We start from the raw sequence: 18099 nt of genomic DNA on the forward strand, positions 1-18099 counted from the left end.
GGGAAGGAGGAAAAGAACAGAGTAAAGTGAGAGGTGAAAATTTTACTGTAGCTGTCCCTGAAGGGGCATCAACATTACTTTGGAATTAAAAAGTCATCTCTTATCACTGTAAACCTCTAGGGTACACAAAACCAACACAAGTCTCATAGATTCATGACTCTGAACTTCATCACAGTCCTTATATTCATGTTTAAGCTCAGAGTTCATATATTGCTACTGACTGTCACACCCTGACACTGCACAGACAGCAATGTCCTGTAACTGACTGCTTCAGCACAGCACTGTGCTCCTTTAACACTTTCAAAATTAAAAAGAAGAGTGGCTTCACTTAATTCAAGTTTGGACTTAGAGCTGCACCAGTCAATCAGGAAAAGAACTGTCTCAGCCCAGTGCAGCTAAACGTAAATAACTCGAGATCTCCTTCATGGTATAAAATATAGTAAAGCTGCACAAAATTAAATGGTACTGTGATTGATTGAGATGAGAGACAGACAGACAGATAGATGGAATGTTTTACTTTACCTGGAGATGATGGTGATAGCAGTTTTTTCTTTTTCTGGTTTGTTTGTGATTCAAGCAGTGCATAGCCAATATATAGAGCCTGAGTCTGTAGCATTGCACTGACTTCATAGTTCAGTTGATTTGAAAGGTTGTAACTGTAAGTCCATAAAATGGAAAGGAATTTGAAGAGAACCTCTGAATCTTTTAGATGTACCTTAAATTTAACACAGTGGGAAAGAAAAAAAGTACTTGTTTAATTTATTTGGTAAACTTCTACTGAAAACATTTGATAAACCACCCTACCCACTTCAAAGGAGTACACCAAAAGAGAACTTTGTCTCAGGAAAACAGTGAAACAGTGTATTTTGGGAAGAAAAAGTTACTGAGTAAATGCTGCATGTATATACAAGTTCAGACATTTATATATGCATATGAAAAAACATGAGATGACGTAATAAGGAAACACAAAAGTTCTCCTAGAGGTTTTCCTTTCAGTTTCTGTATTTGAACACTACCAAACTTTACAGAGTAGCCCTTTGTCAAGATACCACGTAGAACCAAAACTTTTTCCTCAAACTTCAGGCTCTTAATTTTGCCCTGCAAATCAGTGTTATGTTTTCATCTTTGCCTCGACTAGTACGTTTGTGGTTTGTTTTGGTTTTTTAACTTTTGTTTTCCACTATTCCATTTAATTAAGGTTAAGTAATCCAGCTGAAGCTTACACTTCCATCTCCTCACAGTACTTGAATGCCACAAGCAACATTGCATGACCTGTTGACCATTTTTCTCAATGTTGCTTAAAATTAATGCAACCATGTAATAGTTCATGACTCATAACTCAGAGCAACAAATGCAAAAATAGTACCTTGAATAAGAGATTCATCAATGCTCTGTACTGAAGAGCATCACTTCCCTCACTAGCTCCACTGACAAGCAGGTCAAACAGCCCCAAAAGGAGATGCAGATAGTCTTGGCTACTTTGATTCAGAGATTCAGGATTCCACCAAGATTCCTCTAAAAAACACAAGCTGTAATTAAGACACAGCAGGTGCATAGGAACACCCTCAGAAACCAGGAGAAAACAGACATCTCTAGTTAAAAGAGGACAGTACATTTGGTTGATTTCATATTCACAAGTGAATAATCTTTACAGATGTCAATAACAAAGGAGAAGGTTAGGGAAGCAGTATCTTGTTTCCAACAATTTCTGAAGGAAAAAAAAATAACTTTCCTTTTTCACTGATGTAAGGGACAGGCAAAATCTAACACTTACCTTTTGAAAAGGACAGGGGAGGTTTTAGGCCATTAATGAAGTTTTTCAATAAGAACAGGACCATAGCTGACTCCTCTGCATGAGCAGTCTCATCACTACTGAGCTTTCCTATATATGCACTTAACAAGTCCTTAGGCACCAAAGTTTCCTCTGCTGTTTCAACAGACCAATTTAGGGGAGTTTCCTGTGAATGAAAATTTATTTTAATGTGTTCTGTCACAATTCCATGCAACAGAAATTTAGCATTAAAATTCAGCAACATTTAATTTCCAACCTCTAAAGAGGTATCCTTATGGAGTGATTACATTTCTGATTTTACATTGAAACTTACATCTGCAGTTTTAAGACCTATGCCAGTTCTTTCTACCATAGTTACAGTATACATAAATGAGGTAACAGAAGAGTAAAATATCAGTCTCTCTAAAATATCTTTTCAAAGGGACTGGGAATTGTAGCATTTTTAACAGTCACTTTAACACTTTCATCTAGCTCTGCTCCAGAAAAATAAACCATATCTTTTAGATACTTGCATATACAAAAATCATTAATTGAATAATTCTGAGGTCAGAATAAACAATTCTGTGCCTACGTGTGTATGTGTGAGGGTAGGTACACACAGAAACACTGCCCTGCTCACATGGGTTTCTTACACACAGAAAAAACCTAGAGATGTTTCTCAACAAAATAAGTCAAGAAAATTCCAATGGAAACACACATAAAATATTAGAGTACAGTAATTTCACGATTACAAGCCGCACTGTTTTGACTAAAATTTTGTTCCCACCCCAGAAATGCGGCTTACACGGGGACTCCCTCCTGCTTGCCCCACAGCCCAGGGGGATGCGGGGGGCTCCGTGCTGCCATCCCTGCGGCCCGGGGAGAAGGGGGGGAGCTCCCATCCTCGCCTGCTGCCCCCTGCCACCGTGGCGCAGCGCCAGGCCGGGGTGAGCGAGCCCAGCGGCGGCCGGCCCCGAGCGGCCCCGCCGAGCGGCAGCGCTGAGCTGGGCCACCCAGCCCTGTCAGCAGCCCTGAGCCCTCACAGCCCAAACCAAGCCAGTAAACCCCGCCATCCCGCGGTTCTGTTACTATTTGGCGACTTTGTGGCACGCGGGTCCTTGCTGCGAATGACAAAGCGGCTTATAATTGGGTGCGGCTTGTGTATGGACAAAGAACGAAATGTTTGCCAACACCCGGCGATGCGACTTATAGTCTGTGCGGCTTGTAATTGTGAAATTACTGTAATTCTTAATGGCACTATTGCCAAGTGTGTTTTTGCTCTGAGGAGAAATGAAGATGAGATTTTTCAGTCCTTCTCAAAGTTTCTGAACCTGGTCTTCAGTAAAAACAATTTTAAAAACCTTCTTAATATTGTTTTCAATACAAAGAAAATACCCTCTCCACACTGTTTACATCTTACCTCTTCAGGTTCATAAGTTCTGAGATTTTTAATTTTTTTATCCAAGAAGCGGAAGACTCTGATAGCCACTGGGAAATAATTTTCCTTCATCTGTGTATTGCAGCAGCACTGAACAAGCACTGAACCAATTATATGAGTAGTTACTTTCTGTCCCACACTGTCAGATTCTGTTTCAGCAACGAGTATCAGGTCATCAACCTTAGACAAAAGAGTGGAGGACAACAAAAATCAGCATGACAGTGGGATTTCACTATGACTAAACTGAACATGTAAATGAAAAATGGTGTAATAGTGTTTACTTTCTATCATAGGTAAAAAGTTATTGTCTGCTGTAATTATATTCTTTGAAAGCTTGCAATGCACAAATAGCAGTTTCTATGAACTACCCACAGGTAAACTTGTTTATTCTCTAGAAATTTTTTTTCAGGAAACTAAAAATTCTTTTAAATTAGTTACACTAATCGTTTGTCAAAAAAGGTAATCACTTCTTTTCCTTATGTTAAGGAAGAAATTGGGTTTATATGGATGGTATTGTGGTTTGCTATTTTCATATATATGTATAAATACATATATATAAAAATACATACATATAAAAATATATATAATTATATATGTGCACACACACATATATGTATTTGCCTAGCAGCCTGATGATAGCATATTAGATGATAGCCTAGAGCAGCCATGCAAAGTTCTTCTATATCACATTTGTTTGATTACGATCACCACCTGAAAAGTAAAACTTCTTTAAGGTTAGGTTGACATGGTACACTTACCATTTGCAACAGTAACAAAGGGTCCCCTGAAGTCAAGTTTCCAGAAAGTAGCAGAATCATTTTCTCACTGGCCACTCCAACCAACTCTGCAGACTCGGTAGATTTGATTGCCTCTTCAAGAGCTACTCCAAGGGGAAAAAAAAAAAAAATCAAATAATCTAGGTACAAAATTCACGTATTAACATACTGGTGGCACAGTAATAATTAGAATCAGTCAGAAACATACTAAACAATTCCTACCTCTTTTCAAAGAGTTTTTTTAAGAAACCCATTCACAGTTACAGCACAATAGCCTGACAGTGACAGCCTGCACCCTTCAATATGTGTTTAGGTTCAATAAGGATGAGCCCCTAACTAGTTAGAAGTTTCCTCTTACCAAGTTAGTTACAAGAAGTGCTTTACCTTCTGGCCAGCCTTTCAGTAAAGGGTGTAAGGAGCAGAGGTCGGACTCTGACAAACAAACAGCCATTTTCCAATCTGAAGATTTTGAATTTGCATTAGTGATTGTCATAAAAGGTAATAACTGCATTACTGCTGCATCTAGCAGTTCTTTCTTCTCTTTCAGAATCTTCTCTTTGACTAAAATCTTTACTGCTCGCTCCAAAACCTTGTACCTAAAAGAAAACAAATCATGTTAAAAATACATTACTCAATCACATCATCTACATTTCTTTTATTTTTTCTCTGTTCTCCATGGTGATCTTCTGTACCTAAACAGCAGCAAGAACAAATAAGGAATTAATGGGAAATGGTATGAAAGTAATTTAACACCTCTCCTGTAACTCCGCATCGAAATAGCTTAACAAAATGCATTTGCAAAGAAACACAGTTTTTGAAGTACAGTAATTTCACGAATACAGGCCGCACCAATTTGACTAAGATTTTGCTCCTAAACCGGAAATGCGGCTAATAATCAGGAGCGGCTAATACAACCTCAGAAGTGCCTGCCAGAGTGCTGAGCCGAGCAGCTGCAACGTCGGCATTTTGCGATTGTTACAAATCGCTACTCTGTTGCACCGCGGGTGGAGCCTGGCTCCCTGTAGGCAGCACGGGGGGCGGGGAGAGAGGCGGGAGAGCTCTCTTTCCTCCTCTGCCACAGCCCAGGAGAGAGACGGGGGGGGCCCGGCGCCGCCATTGCTGCGGCCCAGGGAGGAGAGGGGGGACCCGGGCCGCCCCTACCGCGGCCCGGGGAGGGTGGGGGAAGCCCGCGCCGCCATTGCCGCGGCCCGGGGAGGGGGGGGGAAGCCCACGCCGCCATTGCTGTGGCCCGGGGAGGGGGGGGAAGCGCGCGCCGCCATTGCTGTGGCCCAGGGAGCCGACAGGAGCCCCGCGCAAGCCATTGCCACGGCTCGGGGAGCCGACGGGGTGCTTTGTCCCCGCCCGCCGCCGCCGCGGCAGGAGCGGGGAAACTCCGTCCCTGCCCGCCGCCGGCGCCACGGGCGCGGGAAAGCTCCGTCCCCGCCCGCCGCCGCTGCCGTAGGAGCAGGGGAAGCTCCGTCCCTGCCTGCCACCGCAGGGCAGCGCCGACCCGGGGTGACCAAGCCCAGGGTCAGCGGCGGCCAGCCCCGAGCTGCAGCACCGTGCTGGACCACCTGGCCCCGTCAGCGGCCCCTAGCGGGCCGAGCCTGCACAGCCTTAGCTCAGCCAGTAAACTCCGCCCTCCCGCGGTTCTGTTACTAATTGCACGCGGGTCCTCGCTGCGAACGACAAAGCGGCTTATATTCGGGTGCGGCTTATCTATGGACAAAAACTGAAATATTTGCCAACACCCAGAGATGCGGCTTATAGTCAGTGCGGCTTGTATTCGTGAATTTACTGTATTCTTTATAGTTACTTTTGAAAATTTAATTTATACAGAAAGAATGTAAACTGAAGAAAAAAAAGCACAAACATACCACTTTCCGTCCTTTGAAAGATCAGCTTTCTGGAAAATGTTCAAAAGACTTGATACTATTACTTCTGGATTGACTTGCTTCCTGAAAGTCTGAACCATAGTCAAGAAGAATGAATGAAAATACAACAATATACAAAACAGTTTACCACATCACAGTGGAAAATGCATATGCTATACCAAGCGGAAACAGAGATCAAACATGACCAACTGCATTCCTGCTGATGTTCATGTAATGAAAATACTGTCAGGTGAAAAGAAGTAATAAGGTTGCCCAGTATGCCCTGTTGATATGCTAAAGTATGGAGAATTTATTGAATGTGGAAATGTTGGGTAAAATTGATAAATGATATGCAAACTATATTATAATTAAGTAAGAACTGCTTTTACTTTACATTGCATCTGGATCACAAAAACATAAGGCACATCAACAAAACACACTAAAGTTTAAAGGAGCATTCATGTGCTTCTATTCCTACTTACTGGTGATCAAGAATGAATGAAAACACAGGACCAATTCCACTACTGCTAATAATATTCTCCACTACTACTAGCAGAAGCCATAAAGACAGACTGTTACTCTAGCTGGAAACAATCAGTACAATGCATACCAGAGTCCTATCCAGTAAACCTGAGCTGGAGCTCAGGACTTTGCCACTATCAACTGACCAAATGACTCGCATATGGAAAAACTCAACTGAGCACCTCTCGCTAGAGTAACATCTTGTGACTGCACCACTTTCCATCCAAAAGACAGATAGTGTGGCTTGCCTTTTTATAGAAATACGTACAGAATAAGCAGGAAGCATGCCTCGAATAATAATCAAAGATTTAAGTACACTTCAGTAATTAAATTAAAAAAAAGAAAACCAAAAGTGATAAATTCACTTTAACTGCCAACACTTTGAGAAGGATCAGGTAGCAGAGATTTGGGGAGAATTTCTGAGATGGCAAATAATGCATGCCTCCTAAATTTGTGCTGCTTTATCCTGTTAAAAGATAAAAGTCATGCAATAAGGACACAAGGACAAGAAAGAAAACTACACAGAATACATTCCAGACACACACACATTTGAGACCAGGTAAAATCTCGCATGCCACACTTACCTCCAAAGAACTGAGAGCAGACATCACAACATCTCTGTTGTCATCCTTAAGCCGTCCAAAGATTGCTTCTTCTATGAAAGCCTGATCAAAGCCTTCCTGAAAAAATAAAGGAAAACAGAGTCAAAGGGAAAAGAAATCATTTGTCTGTAGAACACTCTAGAGGCTTTTAATGAAATATCTGAATTCTAGATTAAAAGAAGTGGTAATATCATCTAAATTAAACATCATAGGCAGACTAACTTTCAATAACAAAAGAAAGAAACCTGGATTAATCCATAAACTTGGATTTTATGAGAATGTGAGCAGTCTAATCAACAAGAACTATACCCAAAGTCCAGAATACGGGGAAATAGTGACAGAAGCCTACTGAAAACGCCATGAAAATCAGTAAGGATGACATAGGCACAGTTTCACATACCACTCATCTTCAACTGCTAAGTCTGGCAAGCAGCTTTTTGAAGACATTTTATGTTAAGTCAGTTCTGTAAGTGAGAGATTCAGACACAAACCTTTGAAGTTTCAATAGCATCCTTCAAATGCTGAAGAGCCAGGACCCGCACAGCAGGCTGAGGGTGATTCAAACTAAGCAGAAGGGAGGTATCAGAGTCTTCCAGAAACTGAAATACAGATTGCACAGTAACCTCAGTGCATGTTAAAAATACTTTAAATATACATAAGGATAATGGGAGACATTATTACGGCAATTTTTCGCATCAGAAGAAAACTTGCATAATCAAGACTTAGAAAGTTAAATTACAGTACAATGATATTGTATAACTTTTTTCAATTATTAAATTTCTTCACTGTTGCAGACCGTTTTTGGAAGATAGCTTGAAAAGTACAGTAAGCCACAGACACCATTATGTCCTAGAAAAGCATTACGCTTATCTAAGGATTCTGAGAAAGCTCTAGTGACAATGTCAGTGTGACAGAGCACAGATAGAAACTGTTAAAAAGGCATCCCTGCTAGTCCAATTGCGTGCACTTATCTCAGGAACCTTAAAAGCTGGAAGAGAGTCATATGCCTTTGCTCTGCATGCCTTATTTTTCTGTTAATCCACTTTTTACTCAGACACAGAATCTGCACCTTTGTTAAATCAGTATAAAAATACAGGAAGCGCTTCTTTATATAGTTCGTCATATTTTCCTAAGTGCTTTCAGTCCTTCAATCACTGCAAACAACAGCCATAATACTAACCAGCTCTTATAATATATTCCTTGGCCAGATCTGTTGTAGTAATGGTTATTCTGTATTAGGCTGAGTTTCAATTGCTCTTCGGAAATGGCACAGGAAGAACTCTGTGGTCACTCTATTCTTCCCTGTTACTGACTGTAAACATTCATAAAATCAGTGCAAGAAAAAGGACCAAGCCATCTTCTCTCAACAGTGATAAAGTTTCTCAGCTTTCCCAAAACAGACATCTCTGCCACTGACAACATCCTTTAGAAAGATGAGGCCTTGCTGGGCACCACTGTGTCATCACTATTTACCAGTGTATGTAGTGGCCACGTTTCTAAGGAAAAAATTATTGGTAGCAACTGGAGCAGGTGGAAATGTATAAATTTTAACCAGGGAAAAAAGCTCACACTCATGAGTCCTTATGATAAAAAAACTTAAAAGACCTGATAGCTTTTGTTTTACTACAAGTTTTGACCAAGCCTCCCTCCAAAATATTTAACCAAGTTAGGGTTCTTTCCTTTTTTGGTTTGGGTTTTTTTCTTTTTTTTAGTGGGAATGGTAGACATTTTGTTGATAAGGAGGAATAGAGAGTAGAACTCTGTCAAAAATCAGCCTTCTGACAGTATAACCATATAAGTGCTAGGATCACAATTCTACCTACCTTGTACTTGCCACAGCTTAATGAAAGAGAAATAAATTGATGAAAAAGATTCTGGTCAGCCTCATCTGTGCTATCTTCCAGGTGCTTCTCCAAAACAGAGTCTAAGGCTTTAGGATACCTGCCAAAAGACAAAACCATCAATACTTTCTGCAGAGGATTATAGAAAAACATGCATTTACAAGAGAAAAAACCGGGAAAACCAAGGAAACTGAATGCACACGCATTCATTCAAACCAGACATTTTAAGTGGCTTTGCAAAGGCAATAAATCATTATGTCTTCAGATAAATTAAGTGCAGACCACTGGTATACATAATAAGTAAAGAAGGTCATGCTACAAAGTAAAGAGCTGTACAAAGCCAGTAGGTCTGCATCCATATATTACAGTGACGACAAAATATGTAAGGACAGATCAGTCAAACAAAATTTGGACAGACAATAGTAGTCAGTTATTTCTTTTGTACTTATTTCAGCAAGACTATTGTGCTGACTACACCAAATAATCCAAGATCATAACTGTTATCACCACTCTACAGACTGTGGGTCTGTCATAGAAAAATGGAACTTACTTTATCTCGAGAAGTCTAATAAGAGGAAGGATCTTTTGATTGAGTGCAGCCATTTTGGTGGGATTAGATTGAATCTCTGTACCACAGGAGATAAACTCTTCAAGAAACTTGCTAAAATTACAAACAAAAGCAAAAGTCACCATATTTTGCAATGTACCTTTTTCATTACTGTTATAAAGCCTGGTGCTTAACAGATTAGGATTAATTATATATTAAATATAATATTATTTACTGCAAGTACAGATTTGCTGCTGGCCTGAAGTTTCACTCAGTCCCAAAATCACTCCCACAAACACTAAATGAGTGGCTCTTTTGGGTTACTGAATGTTTAAATTTCAAAATCCACGTCTGGACTTAACTTACGAACTCAGAAAAACATGCTCATATAATGCTAATGCCATTGTCAGGAATCATTTACTATTACACCAGAAGTGACCGCAGTACTGCATAAGAAAAAGAACTGAAGTCAACTCACGAAGCCAACAGGGTATCTAAATCATTTTCCAGTGGTATACTCTCAAGAATAGCTTGAAGATGTTTGATGTAAATGTTATTTTCTGTCTCCTCAGATTCTTCTTGCTCCTCTAAGGACAATCATAAAAGATGAACAAGTGTTAGAGAACAGCCCGTTCTCACTGATTAAAGCAAACAGCTTGTAAAGGTATCATCCTCTGGTGAACCAAGCACACAACTTGAAGACCACAGTGCTCACTGATTACCAGTACTAATTCTCTGTGATCCATTAGCAATGCTTTATACCAATGTCATTAAAATGCCAATAAATTCAAGAACACTTTGGCGTGCTCCAGACCTGCCAGCAACTTCCCTAGAGCATTCCTTGGTGTGAATCTGGACCTTTTCAATAAAAGAGCTTTCCCAGTTGTGATTCAGCACTACAATCCCACAGTGCAAACAGACTCTCTGACACAGACACAGGCTACAACTGCATGCCAGCCAGCCTCGCTGGCCCAGACTGTTCCTAGGCACATTTAATTCCCTGGGTAAACACAGCTGTCCCCTAATTAAACCACATAAGGAGTACATGCAATCTACTCAAGATTTCACAGTACTACAATACACATCTAAGAGGAAAAAAAAGTTAAAAAAACCCCCGGAAGAACAAAAAGCAAACACACAAAAGCTCAATTAGGTCTTCACAGGTATTGGCACAGCTTCAATGGAAGAAGCAATTACACAGCTGTGACACTGACCACAGTTATCTGTCCTTAAGGCTGATCTAAGTTTTACAAAAAACCTGTGCTAACTTACCTGTATCACTTTTCACGATGGTGTGAACAAGGTGAGGCAACATGTAGCGGAGGAGAGGAGAGATATCATAGCCTGCTGACAAGCCTTGCAAAAGTGCTACCAGTTCTGGGGTTTTGCACAGATAATTAAATGGCCTGCACAATTGAAAGGGGGAAAAAAGAAAAGTATGTATGCTCATCTGGGTTACAACACTTTCAAAAACCATGCAGACTTCACAAGGATTCAATTTTCAGCATCAGGTAACAGCCCCATTGTAAACAAACACTGAAAACACTCAAAGGGCTCCACTTCCTTAATGCCAGATGTTTATTGGCACATTTAATATCCAAGAAGAAAAGAGGGTACTGCCAGTCATGTTGAGCACAGCTGCTGCAATGGCACAGTGAATCTACGTATGTTTTTTGCAAAGCTGGTAGTAAAAGGAAGATGACTTGTATAAATTACAAGAGATATCCTCACACTGCAAGGAGCATGTCTATTCCTTGGCAGCAGCAGGCAGGGTGATGCAATGACAGATCCTCTGAGGAGAAGTCATTTCCCTTTTGGCTAACACAAAGCTTCATCTCGTCTCCTTTCACACTCACCTGGCTGGATGCTGCAAAATGTATCAACCCCACACCTGCACATTTTAACCTATGACAGTGCTCATGTATCTGGAAGCTAATCACTCTATATATCCCTCAAGATTTTTCCTATTGGAATACTCCTCACTGCCAGCAAGCAAATTCCCTGTAGCATGTGGGACTATGTTCAAATGCATGTTACCAGCACAAGCCAACTGTGCCAGAGCAGCACAGATGGATGGATGGGAATCTACCACACGAACCTCCAGGAGAACACTTCACCTGAAGTGAGACCAAAAAAGTGGTATAGAAGTGGTATAGAAGCATTTATGCTTCAGGTGTTAAACTCAACACTAACTCAAAGCCCTTCCATTGAAGGGACAGAACTTCTTTGCACTTTCCAGAAAATCTCTTACTTTACAGGATTCAGTTTTGCACCTTGACATCAATCCCTTACTAAGAGAAGTAGCAGAAGGACCAAGAGATGACCAGCATGCACCACCGAGACTCCTTTGCTACAGTGAGCATACAAATTTTCAAAGCAGCCCTTTGAAATGTCAACTACCAAAACTTCTGACAGGGAAGTGTCCCTTTAATGATGAGGATATAAAAATTTCAAATTATCAAAGCGAGTTTGGAATTTTAGAAAGTGGGGAAATCATGCAGACTTACTTTTTCCCAAGTTTATCTCCTTTCTGAGTTTGCAGAAGTAGGTTCAAGCAAGCCAGCCCATCTCTGATTAATAAGGGCACTTTAAATAACGTCTTGGTTATCTGTACCATCAAGGAATGCACCAAGGAAGTCTCCACTGTCACTTTTACTGTCATCTGGGAGATTATCATGTATGTTGCAGCTCTGTAGTCCTGTACAGAGGATTTCAGGCCCTAGAAAAAGAGATAAAGGTGTATTTTAAACACAGAATAACACAAAAGAGTACAATAACATAAAAATAATTTTTATTCTGACATCCACAAAATCCCACTATGTTCTTTTCCATGTGTTAACGTTTAAGGTATCTATGAACACAACTTTCAAGAAGAAAAAGCTGTCGTGCAGGGTCCACAGATAAAGAAGACACATTTATTAACTACTGCTGGTTGTTGACAAAGCAACAATTGTGGAAGAGAGGATATTAAAGCAGGCTGTCTGCCTGACACCATTTCCTCATGGTTTAGCATGATAAATCTCAAAGCAAAGACATTCTTCAAACCGTGTATCCATTTCTCACAGCTCCATTTCTCATGCAGAGCAGAAAACAGTTCTTAAGGTGCTCATCTGAGGTGTGAAAAAACATTATTCTCCATGAAGCCTCACCTGCCTGAGGTTTCAAATCAGGCTGAGTGGTACAGTACGTATCACACAGGATGTCTCTCTTGGATGTTATCTGCAGATTCGTGTCTGCAGAATACAGTACCCTTCATCACACAGGAGGGAAACAGAGCTTCACCTACCTTTTGGATGTAAGGGAGCAGCAGAGAGACCATAGTGTCTGTTATCTTCTCTGCAGCTCCAAGAGCTGACACAATGGTGGAAGCATAAAACACAAGGAGAACTCTCAGTTGAGCGGGGTTGCCGGGACTCTCTGAAAAGACCTGGATCACAGAAAAAAAAAATCGGTTGTCAGACATCAGGGCAAGTGGAAATGCATATATTATGGCTTCCCTCAAATCCTCAAAAATCTTAAAACTCTTAAAGCCTGCAAGTTCCCACAGCTCCTGCTGGAACAACTAAAGTCATCACCTCTCACAGCAGCAACCCTTGCCAGAGGTTACTGCTCCTCAGCACAGACACGGCAGATGGAAATGGGGACTGATGTAGGCAATCAGAATAAGGTAGCCAAAATCACTTGTGATGTTGGTGTCCTGCTCAGGACCCAGAACTGGACAGCCAAGAAGCTAACTGATGTTATGTTTAACACCTCCTTCTGCACCTGTGAATAAACTCTGTTATTGTGTCTGCTTTGCTTAGTCTGACAGCAGATACATCCCATTCTCTAAAAAACCGGATCTGTCATACATCTCACCCTTAAGAGACTATAGAACTAGCCCTCTATTAGACATTAGCTGAAAAGAACAAAAAAATTTGCCCACCTTCAGACATTCTCAATTTAAAATTCTCATTAATATTTGAAGATGTGTATTTAAAACACCCACGACAACCCCAGAAGAGACATGGAAGCTCAAAGCACAGTTACAAACAAACAGCAGGAACGAGTTTATGAAAGAAAAGAAGACAATTAAGTACCCTGAAGCAACACAGTAAATAATACAGTATGGCCAAAATGTTTTGTCATGGCTCAATGGTTCTCAGCAACTTCCTTATAAGAGCTTCTGACAGACTGCCATCTTCACAAATTATAATAAAAGAAATCCTCATATTGCTTACTGATAAACGATTCATTTTACTCTTTGATATGCAGTTCAAAATATTAAGAAATAGCACAGTACTTTAAAAACATGGAGAAGACAAAGTGACAGAAAACAGCGTTCTAGAATAAATTAACAACCTTCACAGATTTTGCCACCAGCCTGCAGATGAAATCCATGAAATCCAGGTCTTTGTAGCAGTGTGTAATGACAGTACCTCTTGCCAGTGGGACTCCAGGTTTCTTTACACAGTGAAAAAAAGTAAAATTAGAACACTAAGAGTAAAGTGAAGCACAGAAAGTAAACATTACTATAATCTCCAAATTAATCCAACTGATCAGTTAACACCATTGAAACTGAAATAACTAATGGATTTCCACACTCCACTCTAGAATGTTTTGTGTCTACATTAAGACAGACAATTAACATTTAACAGCAATTACATTTAACCTACATGCAAATAAACATAAATTTTAGTAACTGATATATCTTCCTAACTGTAGCAAACACTTAACACCTTAAAAGCATGCTTTAAATTAGCCAAAACAAAGAGCAATTACAGTCAAAGCTGTTTAATATCAACTACATCTTTAAAGAAAGATAGCAGAAACAACACATGGGCATCCACACTCCATTCCTGTAATTAAATTTTTCAGAACAGCTCTACAGCTAACCACATAAATGAGTGGACCATATTCATGAGCAGAGTAGAAGAGTTAGGATATTACTAAATAAAGTCCCTCAACCTTCCATCTTGCATCTGTTAAATATTTTACCCGTATTGGATCCATCCAATGCCACTTATGAGTTGGGCTTTTTATATCTAAAAGTTGAATAACTCTCACAAATAGATTAGTCTCATGATATGGCAGAACACAACCAATCAAATTGTCTTGATTGTAGAGATGAATGTGGAATCTAAGGAAAAAAACATACATATGTAGTTAAAAAGTATCTGGAAGTCTAAAAGGAAAAAAGACTCATCCACCTTCTCTCAGAATATCTTGTTTACTTGCTTTTAAGCAAGACCTGACATGGTTGTCATACTGACTCAGATCAATAGTCCATTTAGTCCAGAAACTCAATGTGACCACCAGCCTGTATGTGCTAGAAGAAAAAAACAATGCTAGCATATTTTTTCCCTCACTATCAACAATTTTAAGTCCCTGTATGACTAAAAATTACCTTAATTTCTTCTGCACAGATTTCAATATTAAACCAGATGTTACAATAATCTAGTATGAACCTCTCAGTATAATATATGTATAGAAAAACTATAATTCAAGTAAATATGTTTCAGGGAAATTATATACTCTTTTCTGATAAGAAGTACTGCACTTTCTGCATTTGGACAGATTAATTTCTATAAATAAACATAACATCACTAAATACTTCATTATTTGTTCTTCATACCTTGTTACAAAAGCTTGAAATAAGAATAGTTAGGGTTCATGGTTCAGAGTTAATAAAATTTGTTATTTTACAAAGCCCACTTCTAAAAGCAGAATACGGCAGTGCCTCTCTGTGTGCTCTGTAAGATGCCAAGGGCTGGGCAACTTTGGTGGAAGCCAGGCAAGGAACTAATTGCTTTTACACAGAGTACCGTGACAGATCAAAATAACCACAGAAATTTATCAAAAGACAAAAATCTAATTAGCAAGAGCATCTGGCCCATAAAGACTAAGCTCAAATGAACATTATTAACATTCTAACCTGTATTTTCAGAAAGCTAAAGTAAAATTATTCAAAATTTTTCTAGCCTTATCTATTGAGACATAGGATATTCAGTGGATTACCTGTGAATCAGCCATTCAAGGCACTTCTGGGCTGGCTTAAGCATAAAGTAAGGGGACAGGTGAATGAGGAACAAGGAAATATTCTTATTCAGCTGCTGATTTACTGCTTTAGTCTGAACACTGCGTTCAAGGCCTTTGGATGTGGAACTAAACAAACTGGACTGGAACTCTTCAAATGAAGGATCAATCCCCATCAGCTCTTCTAAGCCAGTGCATCCTGTGGGAAAAAAAAAAAATTAAAATGAGAGGAATGCTTTAAACACAACAGTTTTTCTTCTCCAGTCCTACCCCCTTAGCTCATTACTGGCATATCCAACTTTTTTGCTATACTGGTATATGTCATCTTCACCAAGCAGACCAAAACAAACAGTAAAGAGGCCTAAGACTAAAACCTTCGATATACCTGAACTATTTCTCAACTGACAAAGAAAAACAACATTAGCAACCACCAGCAGAGTGCTCTTGCAGCAGTGAAGGCCAGTAGCATCCTGGGTTGTGCTGTCCCTGAGTGCACGGCCAGCAGGCTGAGGAAGGGGGGAACTCCCCCTTCCATTTGTGAGCTGCAGCTGGAGCCCTGCATGCAATTTTGAAATCAGTAGAAGAAAAAGTATTTCTGGATGTGAGTTCAGCAAAGGAATGCCGACATGGTCAAGGGACTGGAAAACATACAAGGAAAAGGAGGAACTGTTCAGCCTGGAGAAGAGAGAGTCAAAAGAAAATCTTCCTGCTGTCTGCAGCTACTTAACAGGATATAGTGTGGGTTATCAAGGAGATGGAGACAGACTCTTCTCAGAGGTGCACATTGGAAGGATGGGAGGACAACAGATGGAAGCTGGAACACAGGAAACTCAAACCCAATGCATAGATTTTATTTTTTCTAACAGTGGAATGATCAAACACTGGATCAGAGACCAAAACTGGATAAGAGACCATAAAAATTCCACCCTCAAACTCAGCCAAGCAGTTCTAGAGTAACTATTTCAGAAATAAAAAAAAAAGCTGTGTTGCATCAAATCTATGTATCTCCAATCCTGTCACTTAAAATGAAAACAAGATATCAATCTGCCTGGTTCTAGAAAAAAGCTTTCTTATTCAAGAGTATCACATTTCTGGATAAAATTTTATATAAAAATGGAAAAGGATAGAGCATAAAGAATTTGAAGTGTCCCAACATGGCAAAGGCTACTGCCACTTCACATTATTTGTGACCATAACATTACCCAAGAGCAGAGCATCAGCATGTTGTCATGAAAATAGAATTCATGTCAGAAGGCACACTGGGAGATTTCCAGTCCCTGCTCAAAACAGGGTTAAAAGAGTCTCCAAAACTGGACTAGGTTCCTCAGGGCATTATCCTGTCAGTTTTCAAAAAAGTCACTTTTTTTCCTTTCCAAGGCACAATCTCCCTGGACAATCTCGTTAACTGCTTGACTGCCCTCACATTGAAACAACTTTTCCTTCTATCCAGTTTTAACTCCTATTCTTTCAGCTCCTGTCTTCCAGCCATACATTCCTGTGGATAGCTTGGTGCCTCTTCTGGGAACCTCCTCAAAGGTAATGGCAGGCTCCTATGAGACCCATCCTTCTCTTCTCCAGACAGAACGAAAACAGAGACATTCCTCTCACCAACTTTCCCGTACTGGGCAAATTCTCCAGTCCTTGAGCATCTCGGGGATCCCTGACTCTTGCCCATCACGTTACCCTTACGTGCCCAGAAACCTCCTCGAAGATGCACTGCTCCTTGGTTTTCCCAAGGGCTGGAGTGATGCTAACTAGCCGACAGATTTTTGAACTATTCTTTCGGCCTTTTTTCAGTCTGGGTTTGCCTTTCCTATTTATCTTTCTCCAGCTGTTTCTTGGAGTTTTTGGAGCAGCCAGAACTCACCGATGGCAAAAAACGTGTCCCTGTCAATAGTGGCGGCTTCCTTGCAGGTGAAGAGCAGCGATGCCACCTCGCTGCGGTCCAGGAGGCTGGGATCGTTCTGGGGCAGCGCCAGCCGCTTCAGCTGCTCCGCCAGGGACGTCATGGCTCCGCGCTGGGGGGAAAGGAGCCTCCGGAGAAAACTGGGGAGGAAAACCACGGCAGGCCCGCCGGTGAAGCAGCCGCACGCAGCCAGCCGCCCCTCCGGGCTCGCCGCCGCTCGGGCGCACACGCGTGGCCGGGCCGGGCCCAGCCGGGGAGGAAGGGGGACAGCGCCCGGCGTGACGCGATCCCAGTCCCGATCCCGGTCCCGATCCCGGCCCCGATCCCGGTCCCCAACACCGACCTGGCCGCCGCCGCTCCCCGCCGGCCGCACGTGGGCTGCGCGCGCCGCTCACCCGGAAGCGGCTGCTCCCGAGCCTCGGGAACTTCCCGGGCCCGCTCCGCCCCCGGCAGCGGAAAGGGGCTGGAGCTGCCGCTCTAGGGCTGCGAGCAGGCGCCGGCTGTGACCCGGGGGCTGTGGCATCCTGAGCTGTGTCAGGGATAGTGTGGCCAGAGGGACCAGGGAGAGGATCGTCAGATCCTGTGTCCAGTTCTGTGCCCTTCAGGACATTGAGGTGCTGGAGCGAATCCAGAGAATGGCAGCAAAGCTGGTGAAGGGCCTGGAGCGCAAGTCCTGTGAGGAGCCGCTGAGGGAGCTGGGGGTGTTTAGCCTGGGGAGAAGGAGGCTCAGGAGGATGTTGTCCTTCTCTACAAGTTCCTGAAAGGAGTCTGTAGCCAGGTGGTAATTGGCTCTTCAGGCAACAAGGG

The 18099-nt window shown here is 41.5% G+C and overlaps 1 protein-coding gene across 1 annotated transcript in view; it reads right to left on the reverse strand.

Annotated features, from left to right (window-relative positions):
* The window catches only part of LOC116994040 (HEAT repeat-containing protein 1-like), a 35286-nt gene extending 17610 nt beyond the window's left edge, over nt 1–17676 (reverse strand). Inside the window, exons 1-20 of the mRNA XM_033055432.2 lie at nt 17636–17676; nt 17254–17432; nt 15369–15585; nt 14349–14490; nt 13713–13814; nt 12658–12798; nt 11879–12090; nt 10644–10777; nt 9850–9958; nt 9375–9485; nt 8807–8924; nt 7475–7582; nt 6966–7061; nt 5863–5951; nt 4370–4581; nt 3968–4089; nt 3192–3389; nt 1775–1958; nt 1367–1515; nt 523–715 (exon numbers count right to left, since the gene is read on the reverse strand). Of these exons, the coding sequence (XP_032911323.1) occupies nt 523–715; nt 1367–1515; nt 1775–1958; nt 3192–3389; nt 3968–4089; nt 4370–4581; nt 5863–5951; nt 6966–7061; nt 7475–7582; nt 8807–8924; nt 9375–9485; nt 9850–9958; nt 10644–10777; nt 11879–12090; nt 12658–12798; nt 13713–13814; nt 14349–14490; nt 15369–15585; nt 17254–17395 (2779 nt within the window). The 5' untranslated portion in view covers nt 17396–17432; nt 17636–17676. The remainder of the gene's footprint in view (nt 1–522; nt 716–1366; nt 1516–1774; nt 1959–3191; nt 3390–3967; nt 4090–4369; nt 4582–5862; nt 5952–6965; nt 7062–7474; nt 7583–8806; nt 8925–9374; nt 9486–9849; nt 9959–10643; nt 10778–11878; nt 12091–12657; nt 12799–13712; nt 13815–14348; nt 14491–15368; nt 15586–17253; nt 17433–17635) is intronic.
* Nucleotides 17677–18099: the final 423 nt, after the last annotated feature.

This window comes from Catharus ustulatus, chromosome 3, assembly GCF_009819885.2.
Source record: "Catharus ustulatus isolate bCatUst1 chromosome 3, bCatUst1.pri.v2, whole genome shotgun sequence".
Classification (NCBI taxonomy): Eukaryota; Metazoa; Chordata; class Aves; order Passeriformes; family Turdidae; genus Catharus; species Catharus ustulatus.